The sequence below is a fragment of the Lygodium microphyllum genome, chromosome 17 (genome assembly GCF_053477565.2).
Source record: "Lygodium microphyllum isolate KBCC chromosome 17, Lygodium_microphyllum_v1.1.10, whole genome shotgun sequence".
Lineage (NCBI taxonomy): Eukaryota > Viridiplantae > Streptophyta > Polypodiopsida > Schizaeales > Lygodiaceae > Lygodium > Lygodium microphyllum.
In genome coordinates, this window is record NC_141151.1 from 70,971,447 (window position 1) to 70,984,385 (window position 12,939).

A 12,939-nucleotide genomic window follows, 5' to 3' on the forward strand; every position below is an offset into this window, starting at 1 on the left:
AAAGTGATCCATCATTCCAAGAGACTAGAGGATTATCGAGAATAGATCGACGGTCCAAGGTTTTGTTTACAATCGCTCTTGCCGTTTTGCAGACCGAGATGGATGTATCAATGATGCTCACTATTTGAAGCTGTAACGGCTTTGCATTGAGGATTTGTTTTTTGTAGTCTGGCAAGAGTGACACCACATATTTGTTTCTCTCTTTCTTCTCAAGACATGGTTGGCATTTAATTATCATCATGTTGACTCCATGTTGATGGAATGCATGGATGAGAATAGTGCTTGACAAAGCTGTTGTAACTTATATTTCTTTTGTAGATTGATTGTTCTTTTGTGAGTTGACAGCATGATGTTGCATTGCGACTATACCACAGGATGTGCACATTGTTAGTCTTCCAATGATGCTTTCACATTATGTTGCCCAAGATAATTCGAATTTTTCTATATTGTACCAAGTTGCAGCAAATGGTTTTAGTAATGTTTTTCTAGAAGCCATAGTTTTCCTTTTTCTAGAAGTCCTGAAGGATGCCTTGTGACTTTATTTCTTCGTAGCGTCCATTGATGTTGATGAGAACAATATGTTTTTATCATAAAACTGCACTACACTTGTTTACAGAAAAACATACTATACTTCATAATTTTATTTATTAAAAAATGATAGTTTATTTTTTCTATGTGCAAGGATGATGATTTTTTTTCATAATATTAATTATAATAAAATAAATAAATAAAATCAATAAACAATAACATTACTTTAAAAACTTTAAAAAAACTAAATGAAATGAGAAGACGTGCTATATAGCATGCCGAAGAGTTGGCACAAATCTCTTCATAATTAAATAATTATGGGAGATTCAAGTGTCATTCCCCTGTCCATTCAAAATATCCAGTTTGTTGAAGTTTTATGTTTTGGTTTTTTTCAATATGTTTTGAAAGTTTGTTACGCTTTCGTTTTCGCCATACGCTCAAATAATTATTAACAATAACAATACTTCAAAAACTTTAAAAAAAAACTAAATGAAATGAGAAAACATGCTATATAGTATGCTGAAGAGTTGCCACAAATCTCTTCGTAATGAAATAATTATGGGAGAAGGTACCATTCCCTTGTCCATTCAAAATATCCGGTTTGTTGAAGTTTTACGTTTTCGTTTTTTTCAGTACATTCAAAAGTTCATTGTTACGCTTTTGTTTTCACTATACATTTACAATATTGTTTTCTTTCATTTTCGTTTCACTACTATTTAACTCTTAACTAGCATAAGTCTATCTACTAATACTGCAACTATTATTTACATACTAACTATTACAAATACTATTGATATTACAAAAGTGTATTTAATTTACTAATTACAGTAGAACTATTAAAATTACTAATAAGTCTAACCAATTAAGTACTAATATTACTAATAAGTTTAATTACTAATACTAAAATTACTAGTTAACTATTACTAATACTACATAAGTCGACCACAATGTCAATTGTTGCTCCCCCGTTGCCTTACAGCTGACCCATGGGTCCCTTATCTCCATCCAACATCTAATTACATCTACTACGCCTCTTCGTATATATATATATATATATATATATATATATATATCTCTCTCTCTCTCTCTCTCTCTCTCTCTCTCTCTCTCTGTGCTCCTTCCTCGTTCTTCGTCCTCCTTCCTCTCATGTTGCGTTGTCCCCCTCTTGCTCCTTCTTACTCATTCCTCTTGTGCTAACCTCTCTATGATCCTTGCCCAAGGTACAATATAAGTACACGAACCGGTTTGGCCTACTTAAAAAGTTGCGGTTGATGTTGCCCATCTCAATGTTGAGGTTGGAATGATGTGTGGGAGATGACTTGGCCACTAGCGAGGTTCAACTGGACCTCGATGAGGGTGAGCTAGAAGTTCTGCAAGTTGTCAAGGAGCACATAGTCGACACATGTGATGATAATGATGATGAGACGTCAAACTACTAGAGTATACCGCAATCATTGTTTGCTTCCTGTTGCTAGAGGACCCTGAAGCAGGGCGTCTTCCTAGTGTTGCATACTATAGGCGAGCGCCCTAGTGCTGACACACAAAGTGCAGACCACTTGCACATCTGGGAAGACCATGAAACTCTCTATGACTACGAAGTCGTGCACCATGGATGGCTCTCTCATAGGCATGTCAATACCCTTGGACCGAATGCCTTGCTTGGAGATGTGAAAGTAAGTGAGGTGCGAAGTGAAGAGTGGGTTGTAGTCAAAGGCTAGCATCTCCCCCGTGTGAGGCTTGATCTTGGCATGGCTGGTTATGGCCTAGAGTGAGACCAATGGAGCTAGTTCCGTGTTGCCGTCTTGCATGAGAGTATACCTTCCCACTATTGCCAGATCCCTATCTGCTTGATCTACCCGCACCTTGTGCGATAAGTCATGCTTCAAGAAAGCCAACAATTAAGCTTTCAAACGTTTAATCTTTTCTTAAAAAGCTTTTCTTCAATTTTGGGTGCACGCTTATTGTTTCCTTCTTTAACCCCAAAAGATAATAAACAAGATATTTGTAAAATATCACATGGCTAATAGCCACACATAAAATTCACTAAACAAAAACAACCTTTAATTGAAAGTCAAGAAGGTCAAAAAAGAAAAACACAAAGTCAAGGCAAGTGGGGGGGCATTACGTAATACCGACCACAAAGAGAGAGAGAGAGAGAGAGAGAGAGAGAGAGAGCGCCAAGGCCGAACACCTGCCCTCACCACACAACAAAAAAATACACGCTAAACGAATAGAGACAAATGAAATAGAACTTTTAATTAAAAATCGAGAAAGTCAAAAAATCCAACAAAGAGTTCCAGGTGAACTAGGAGTACGTCAAACTATGAAACAAATACTTCCAGAAAAACATAAAAAATAGAGTCGAAGAAAATCAATCTCTCTCTCTCTCTCTCTCTCTCTCTCTCTGTGCGTCTGGTCTCACTGTGTCTTTCCATCCGCCATAGCTAATCCATGAACTGATCTCTCTCTCTCTGTCTGTGCGTCTGGTCTCACTGTGTCTTTCCATCCGCCATAGCTAATCCATGAATGGACGCCGTTCGGAAGGCTCTGCTGCCGGAATGGCGGATGAAGCTATTCATCGGCTTAGACGTGTTTCTGCTGGTTTTTTGCGCAAACAAAGTCGGCGGACAAAACCACCTGCGAGGCCTCGCCATAGCAGGGCTCGTGGTGACATCCGTCCTGTTACTGCTGGCAATACTCGTATGGAGGAGGAGGAGGAGGAGGAAGGAATTGAAGGCCGTGGCTTTGGCGGCTGCGGAGGAGGCCGTGGCAGCAGCTCGAAGAAAGGAGGAAGAGGAGCGGGTTTGGCATGATCTGGAGGCGCGCCTGCCGAGGAGGTTTACCCTAGAGGACCTGCAGGCGGCGACGGCGGGGTTCAGCAAGAAGCTCGGCCATGGCGGCTTCGGTTCTGTGTATGACGGAACCCTAACGGACGGCAGCCGGCGGGCCGCCATCAAGCGCCTGGAGAGGCAGGCGGACGCCCGCTCCGACAAGCAGTTCTATGCGGAGGTGGCCATCATCTCGGGCATCCACCATGTGAACCTGGTCTCCCTCATCGGTTTCTGCGCCGAAGACGACGAGAGGCTGTTGGTTTATGAGTTCATGGAGAACAAGTCCCTGGACAGGTGGCTCTTTCCTAAAAAAGGAGAGGCCCACGATGACGTGGCATCCTCCCCCAGCCCCGCCCCCCACCTGTCGCCCCTCGATTGGCCCACCCGCTTCCGCATCGCCCTCGAGACTGCCCGTGGCCTCTCCTACCTCCATGAGGGCTGTAAGGAGAAGATCCTCCACCTCGATGTCAAGCCTGAGAACATCCTCCTTGACCAGCATTTCCATGCCAAGGTTAGCCTTCTTGAACTAGTTTTGCTTGGTTGTTAGCCTTTCTCATTCGGGCACTTAGAAATTTAGATATTGCACAACATTAAGGCAAATGATAATATATGTTCGATGCAAATAGAATTTTATTATGCCTCGAGGGATGTAGGTTGCAAGATTTGAACTTACACACCCTATATCTCAATCGAGTATATCATGACCTTGTTGGCAATGATAAGATATGTTGTTTGAGAACCAATACCAGAACTTTCAACTTCTACATGCAACATAAGTACATAGTGGTTTTTATACAAAGCATTACATTTTGAAAAGGATGAATGATAAGATACATATTTTGAGAAGTAGTATAAATGGCTTTCAAGGCTTCAAAATAAATAGATGTAATGAAATACATTACGATTTTATACAATGCATATAATAAATTTTTAAAGACATAACTACATTGGACTTGTACTGATAATTTTTTCCAAATTTGGGGCTTTACATTTCCTTTTCACAAAAACATGACTAAAATAGACTTATATTTACCAAATTTTGGAGACTTTAAAGGTTTCTTCTTCCGATTTGCAATCCTCTTCACACTAACAACATTGAAATTAAAGCTAAAATGAACTTATCTTATGAAATTAAAAAACCCGAGAAACTTTAGATGTTCTCATTTTCTAATTTGGCGTTATTTTTTTGCATTATATTTATACATAACATTTTTAAATGCATAGATGTTGATATTGAACCTAATATTTTTGTGAATATTGGCCCAGGTGGCTGACTTCGGCCTCTCTCGAAGCATTGGTCGTGATGCCCCCAATAGCTTGATTGTCACCACCCTCAGGGGCACCCCCGGCTACATGGCTCCAGAATGGCTCCGAGGCCTTGGTGTAGATTGTAAAGCCGATGTATATGGCTTCGGTATGGTTGCCCTAGAGTTGGTATGCGGACGTCGTATCATCGACCGCTCACATCCCAACTCTGAATACTGGCACCTACCCACCTTAGCATTCAACAAGTTCCGTGAGGGTTTGCCCAATGATATATTCGATCCTCACCTGTTCAACCAGCTCAATCCCTTAGCTTCCGAGCAAGCAATCTTGCTTATCAAAGTGGCCTTATGGTGCATCCAAGAAAACCCATCCTTGCGGCCTTCTATGGGCAATGTGGTGCGAATGCTAGAGGGCAACCTCCATGTCATCGATATCCCTACTAGTTTGCACAACCAAGTACCTACAATCAATGAGTCTCTAGCATTCTCTTCCATTTGCATAGATTCTCAAATCCCAACCATGCCTCGATGATACAATTCTTGACTCCATTCCACCTACCACATGTTGCATGGATTGCAAATAATCCAAATTTCGTGATCCAAAATTGTAAGTCCATTGCTTCCTCGATAATTTTGTAAAGAACCAACCACTATTTGATGTAAATTTTTTTAGACTTGGAAGGGACAATCTCTTCACTTTTTACTAGACATCACAAAAGGGAGGATGAAATTCTGCAGGCCACGGAAGTCAAAGGTCCATTAAAAAAAAATTCAAAATAACTTCATCTATAAGAAATCACCCAATAATAAGTTTGCTGGCTATGGGTATGTTTCCCCCTTGATTATTTGTTCATCTTGTTTATGTGTCATGGATTTGATGACTTTGTACTAAGATTAGTATTGGATTTGTCTTCAAGTCACCAAATAAAAATTAATTTTGGCTTAACAAACAAAATTCAATAGTTTGGCTTGTGTAAAAAAAGAAACATTTTCATATCTAACCTTCGTTTTGCCCCTCTAGTCCCCTAGTGTTTTCTTGACATTTTATGACTAAAAAGTTTAGAGGGGGAGTTTTGTGGAACTCCAATTATTGATGATACAAGTTCGTTTGTGATTAATTAAGAGCATATGCATGCACACACATACATGTGTGTGTGTGTGCATGTCTATTAACTCTCATACTAACACATCGCATGGTGATTGATTAGTTTTGCTCATTTTTTCACATGACTATAAAAAAAATATAGTTACCCTCAACTTTGACATGATGCACTATGAGAGAGAGAGAGAGAGAGAGAGAGAGAGAGAGAGGTTCAAACAAGTTAATATGAAATCCTTAGAAGTTTAGACAAGACTAAGACATGATTCATGGCACGAAGCAACCGACCATTGATTGTATGATGTGGCACTATATGAGAGCACAAGAAGGGTCTAGATGAGACCTTTCTAAGAATGAGATTAGATTGAGAAGAGCCTAGATGAGCTTCCTACAAAACTAAAACGTGATACATAAATCGAGATGGGCTCCCTGCTATAGTTGATGATTGATTACATTGGATCATTAGCAATACTAGATTATGTGGCTCAACCTTATCAAACTATTACATCATGTTAGCTAACATGGTTGATTGGCTAATTTAATCAATTGTCTAGGGTATCATGTGATTGCCTTGTAGGGAGACTTTCTCTTTTTGACATGCCATGCGGTAGGATTGACATAAACCATGATTTTACTACTTGAATAGATTGTTGGGACATGAATGCCTATCATATTACCTACTAGTTGTGCCACTTGGTGTTTGTAATTGGTGAATGAGAAATCTTCTCATTGTAAAGTGTAGTTAACACGTTGCGATTTGTGAGCCTGTGCCTTTGGCATGATAAATGATTCTAAGGTACATTTAAACTACCTCGATATATACACTAATAAGTAGTTTTAACCTAGCTTCTAATGTACATGTTAGACTACCAAGGTACAAAAAGATGAACCAATGGCCTTCTAGATGGATTTGGTTTTCACAATTATTGGAGTTTTTAGGCCCAAAATTTGGTGTGAGCGTCAAAGGAAGTGTTGGCATGGACATGTTGCTTTATGACATCAATATGTGCTTTGGTATGAGCCTCACTATATACCAAGGATTATACCCATGTAAAAACTAGTAAGACGTTGAGGCACATTCCAAGGCATGCCCATCTTTGGTGTATTAAAAAATGTAGAGATCCTTGTTGCTACCCATCAAATATATTCTTGCAATGAAACAACCGTAAACAAAACACATCTCGAAAGTTGATAATGACAGTAACATGACTATGTAGCCAAAGACACCCCACTCAGTAGCGAATGCAGTCTTATGCCTATCATCAGGATGCACCTGCACCTGATTGTATCCAGAGAAGCCATCCAAAAAACTGTAGGCCTCTTTGCCTACCACTCTCTTGAGCATGTGCTCGATGTATCGAAATGGGTAGTTGTCCCTCTTAGTTGTAGCATTCATCTTCTTGTAATTGACGCGCACACTAATCTTACTGTTCTTCTTCATTACAATGACTATGGATGATACCCAGTCTGTGTGCTCAATTTCGTAGATGATTCCCGCTCTCATCAGCTTTTCAATCTCTTCCTTGACCGCATGAGTGTGTTTTGGATTCATGGGGTACGGTTGCTGCTTGGCTGGCATTGCATTTGGCATCACGGGTATGTTATGAGTCACTACACTTGGGTCTACCCCCTTGAGATCTTCTAAGGACCAAGTGAATACGTCCATATACTCTCGTAAGAGGACAACGAGACGTGTCTTCTCCTCCTCCGTCAGGTCATCGGCAATAAAGACAGGTCGAGGTGTCTCCCCTTCCTAGACTAGGTTCACCTCCTTGACCTTGGCGGGTCCCTCAATGGGTTCACTTGTTTGCCCTTTATGTTTGCCACCCAGCAAGATCGCTACCCTATCACCCTTTTTGAACTTCGTAAATCTCTTGGGGAGATCATGTGGTTTTCATTGTTCGTCCCCTCTTGCGTCCTTAAACTATTCTGCCCTTTCTTCTTTCAAGTGTCTGCACCTCAGGTGGATGGGCAGGTCCCCCTTGGTACGTCTAGTCTTGGGATGCCTCGATATTTCTGGGTCGCTTTTTGAGCTCACTTCCGAATCGAAATCGAACTCCCCGTCTTCGCTAGATGAGGTAGTCTCCCTCAATGGTCGTAACTCGGACGGTGACTCTGTTCTAAGCACTAGTGTGTTACCTAGTTGGGTTAGTCCTGCTTGTCCCAGATCTATGGCTCTTACACGTTTCAACCAAGCACTGTCACAATCCACGTGCATGACCCCTTGCTCTATCCTGAAGGTGTTCTTTCTCTTCAGCCTGGAGTCTACCCATATATGTTCTATCACTCGTCCTTCAGTGTCGTATTCTATGGTATCTATCTCGTCCTCACTCTCGTCACTGAAGCAGTGGCGGTCCTTGTAATCGTCATTGGAAGCATCTTCATCTGAGCGCTCGTCGTCTCCTAGGTCGTCTTGGTATGTCTCGTGTGTTTGATCGAGAACCAGGGCCCAATTGTATCTGAGGTTTAGGTCATGCACCCTGGCCCATTACCACCTTGGTTCATTTAAGAGATCTTGGAGTGGCTTGAAGTTTGTTGCTGGATTTCCTGCTAGCTTGTCGGTCAAATACTCTAAAACCCCCTGGAGCTCCCTCTAGTTGGTTGGCACTTGGAAGGTGACAAGGTTGGGTCTTTTGTGGAGGTTTCCTGCCATCATGCAAATTGGTACTGAGCGTGCACCCTTGGCCTCGCCGATCATCTTAATGGCCTGTTCGTACTCCTCGTCATCTGAGAATGCCAGGTCATTGGTAGCAAGGACATGCATCTAGTCTCGCTCGTCTCTTCAGGACATGGGATATACTTAGTTAGGGGCCCATAGGATTTCTTGATCTGGGTATCACCCTTGAGCATCACGGAGATGGCATTGAGGTCAACTGGTGCAGTTTTCCAGGAGTCCATTTCTACCCTCACGACTTCTGTTCTACTGCCTAGGAAGATGAGACCATTCCCCCAACCTTTGATCACTCTGGCATTGCGCATCCAAGGTCGGCCCAATAGGACATCATAGTCCACTCCCTTCATGACTATAAAGTCAACTGAGAATTGGACTCCAGCAATTTTCACCGGTCAGTTTTTTTAGCAACCCAAATGGCTTCACTTTCATTCCGTTAGCTAATGTGACATTGAACCTAGCAATCTCGACAGGTGGGTTGCCCCAAGTCAGGAGTATTGCATGGCTCAGTACACTGACTCCTGCCCCTGTCACAGGGTCTACAATCCCTTTCCTTGTTGTGTCGCCTAGGGCTGAAACCGGTAAGACTGCATGCTTCTCGGTGCCTTCCCAAAAAGCATTAATGTGCAAGGATTTGGGCATGGAGTGCAATGCCAAACTCGGTATCTGTATCTCTGCATCATGTTCTTGTAGGCATGCAGCAGCAGCTTACTCTTGTGACCCTTCAACCCACTGCTTCAAGTCCTGCCATAGGATTGGATACTGCCTAAGTAGATCTCCCAGGCTTACCGTCACCGAGGTGGTCACTAGAGTGGTAAGGAGGTCGTTGGCTGCTCGTCTTTCCCTGGTTTCAGATTGTCCTAGCCAGCGGCCTTGACTGGGTTACTGGCCCCCATAGAGTTAATGCCTTGCTTAAGCGGTACTGCTTGTGGCACAACCGCATCTCTCGATTTCGGTGGAGGGGATGAGAGTGGCATGCTAATGCTGGAGAGATCCTCAATCTCGTCCTCCAAGATAGGCTTCGCATCTTTCAGTTATTCCTGAGCCCCCTTTACCCACTCCTTCACCTTCTCCATGGCCTCTAGTTGGCACTTCGGGTCGGGGTACTCCCCCACCTTGGCACTTCCCTTTCCATCAGTCTTTGGGGCTGATGTCTCTTCCTCAACGTCAGTGACTTTCTTTCCAGCAGGTAGCGTTGTGGCACTCTCGGTTTTCAGCGTGATTTTAGCTTCGAGTCTCTTCTTCCTTCGCCTATGGCTCTTCTTCCCTATCGAGGATGCGTCAAGAGTGCTAGGATCTGGCAGTGATATGCCGGCCTGCTTTGTTTGTGCACGGGTCATGACATGAAATGGTATAGGTGTAGCCTCCCCATCCAAATTCTCGACACCGAACAGCCCCAATGGGACAAATGGCACGTTAGCTGAGCTCAAGGATGGTTTTCGCTTTGGACAGTTAACGAAGAGATGAGTGATTTCACACTTAGGACACCTTAGGTCAGCCTTGTCTCTATTTTGTTGGTCCCTTTCGGGACAGTGTGATGAGATATGTCCCAGGTGACCGCAAGTCCAACACATGATTGGATCTTGGGTCTGCCCTCCTAGGCCTCTACCTCGTCCCCTACCTAATACCATCACTGGTATTGGTCAATAGTCTGTGTTGCCCTCCTCGTCATGCGAGACGTAAGGGTATATGTAAGGCTCTTCCTCATTTGGCTCTTCCACATAGTGGATTGGAGCATCGCTCGGTGGATGTGTCACATAGGGACCATGTGGTCTGGGTATTCCAGTAGGATTTATATCCATTCTAGGAACAGCCGACTCGCGGGAAGGGCCAATGGCGCTCCCCTTCCGAAGAATTATTGTGGCCTGTTCACTAGGAAAGGTTGATTGTACGATTGTGAGTACAGAAGTCTTCTAGGCAATCTACAATGCATGCTATCATGACCAAACCTACTGCAATTAGCACAAGGTCGTGACCTGGGGTCTTGACACTCACCCGACAAGTGGTTCCCGCCACAGTACACACATTGGACATGTGGTTGCGTTGGTCGTCTTAGCATTTCCTGCATCTTAGCTATTTCCATTTTCATGTCAGCCAATTCCTGGTTGGTGTTTGCAACCTTTCCCTTATCTTGGGTACTTGCGCCTGATCGCTTGCTGGATGCTAAAGCTCTCTCCAAACCTAATGAGTTGGTCTCTTCTTGGTTTGAGTTCCTAGAGCTCCTCTCCTTCAATTGGTCGTTGACTCGAATGGCCTCTTCGAACACCCTTGTTAGAGCGTCTCGCTGCAAGCTCGAGCTACCCGCCAAGGCTTTATAAAGCTCCTCATTTCGTATTCCACTGATGAATACCGTCGACACTGCTCTTTCGGTCGATCGTTCTCCCGTCGGGATTCTCTTGAAGAGACTCCTTACATGGGTCACATGGTCGTGGATGTCCTCTTTTTCCTTCTGCTTGATGTTCATAAGTCGTACTAGCAGGTTGTCAAAGTATCCAAGCTCGAAAAATCTCTTAATGAAGAGATTTTTCAATCCATTGAAGTTCACTCGCTTTGCGGCATCTAGACGTGTACCAAGTTCGACCCTTGTCTCCTAAGCAAAGCCCAAATGCTTGAGAGCATTGAGTCAAGTCGGTGAGACCGTTGGCCTCGCAGGCCTGCTCAAACTGCTCTATAAAGTTGTATGGATCGTCTTGGGACTGGTACTTATCGAGCTACTTAGCGACAACTGGTATCTTAGGCTGGCTCTTGGAGCCTTGGTTCACCCCTAACCCCGCTAGTAGTGATGTGGCCAATGCTGCAGCACTCTGCTCTATTGCTGTGTTGTCTAGTAATCGCTTCATGAGAAGCTCACTTAGCATCAAGTCTCCTTCTAGCGCTCTCTCATGGTCAATTCGATTTTTGCCTGCTAGGTTCACCACTCACTATATCTCTCGCATCTCTGCGTTCTACCTTAGGCTCCTAGTCTGGTGATCTTGGTTGTATTCCACTATGCCTTGCAGTGCTTTGTGGGCTGGTTTCCTTTCCTCCTCTAGGTCAGCTATGATGGCTTCTACCACTCTACCGTGGTGCTCATACCGAGCGTGAGAGTCGTAGCTACTCACCAACTGTTAGATCACTTCTGGAAAAACTCCTAAGTCACAAATTCCTTGCTCTCCCTACGGTCTGAGCTTTCCTCCGACATGGTTGTGTTCTCTTGCTCCACCAAGCTATCGATAAGGTTAAGGAGGTCGAGTAGATCCACATCTCTGTTGCTATTCGCTTAGTCTTATGCTGGGCTCTAATTGCCCCTCTATGTCTTGGGATCTCCTCTTATTGGTGGGTTTCTTCACGTTCCTTTATTTGAGTGAGTTCCTTAATTATTGCATACAATCCTCAAGTTACCTCCACTCAGCAAGTATGTTCTTTTCCGTGCACTTGTGCTCAATCAGGCTTTCGGCTGTTCTTAGGTGTACTTCAAGAGCTGGAAGTCAAGGTGAGTGCAAAGAGCAAGTGTCTAAGCGGCTTGTGCACTCTCGTCTTGTCTTAGGCCTCATAGGCTTGTTCGATCAATTTCTGGCTGTCTTGGTAGGTTTTAGGATTTCTTACTGGGCTGTCTTACTCAGTTTAGGTTCGTTTGGGATCTATGTCTCCAGTAGCTGTCGTTAAGCCGCTGACTCTCTCAACAACGTACTCAAGATGCTAAGCAGCCGCGTCTTGCGAATTTGCATATTCCTTGCGCCAGAATCGAGTTATGGGCATCTGGATGGATCACAAAGGTTGGTGCTGTTGAGATCTAGCTGGGTCTGGTGTAAACTTCCACAAAATTTGCAAAAGTTTGACTCGGTCCAACTCGTCTGAATTACAGGGGCCGAGTGGTAGACTCGGACGGGCCGAATGGTTGAATAGGGACACCGGCCGAACTTGCAGCTCAGATGGCTGAACAAATGTGATCGAGGGCCGAGTCACATTAGTGGGCCGAGTCAAAGAAGGGTCGAGTCAAGTTGACCAATGGCCAAGTGGTCCGAGGGGTTGACTCGGACGGGCTGAGCGATACGTGTCTAAGCCGAGTGGTCCGATTTATCTGAGGGCCGAATGGATTGGGTGGTCTGAGGGCCGAATGGTCTGATTCTGGGACTCGGCCCAAAACCAAGGCACTCGGACGGGACGAGTCGTGCGGCGCGACGACGGCCCCACCGAGGATGATCTTGTTGAATCCAATGATCCACGCAATCACCAGACACACTAACTTCCAGATCATAACAAATACATAGCACGAAGGTTCTGATATAACTGAATCGTGCAAAGAACTCCTCGATGGCAAGATCGAACTGAATCAATGCTGGAATCTCTCTCTCTCTCTCTCTCTCTCTCTCTCTCTCTCTCTCTCTCTCTCTCTCTCTCTCTCTCTCTCTCTCTCTCTCTCTCTCTCTCTCTCTCTCTCTCTCTCTCTCTCTCTCTGTGCTAGGGTGAAAAATGAGCTCTTCTATGGTCTTTTGGCCCTTAAACCCCTTCCCAAGTAGGATCATCTCTCTCTCCCTCTCTCTTTCTCTCTTTCTTATTTTCACT

General features: G+C 43.9%; 1 protein-coding gene across 1 annotated transcript; it reads left to right on the top strand.

Moving 5' to 3' along the window:
• The first annotated feature begins 2,878 nt into the window (after window positions 1-2,878).
• Window positions 2,879-5,439, top strand: LOC148022019 (G-type lectin S-receptor-like serine/threonine-protein kinase SD2-5). The gene is made up of 2 exons (XM_087697608.1): window positions 2,879-3,870; window positions 4,626-5,439. The coding sequence occupies exons 1-2, from the start codon at window positions 3,055-3,057 to the stop codon at window positions 5,154-5,156; spliced, it is 1,347 nt and encodes a 448-aa protein (XP_087553734.1). The 5' UTR covers window positions 2,879-3,054; the 3' UTR covers window positions 5,157-5,439.
• The last annotated feature ends 7,500 nt before the right edge of the window (window positions 5,440-12,939 follow it).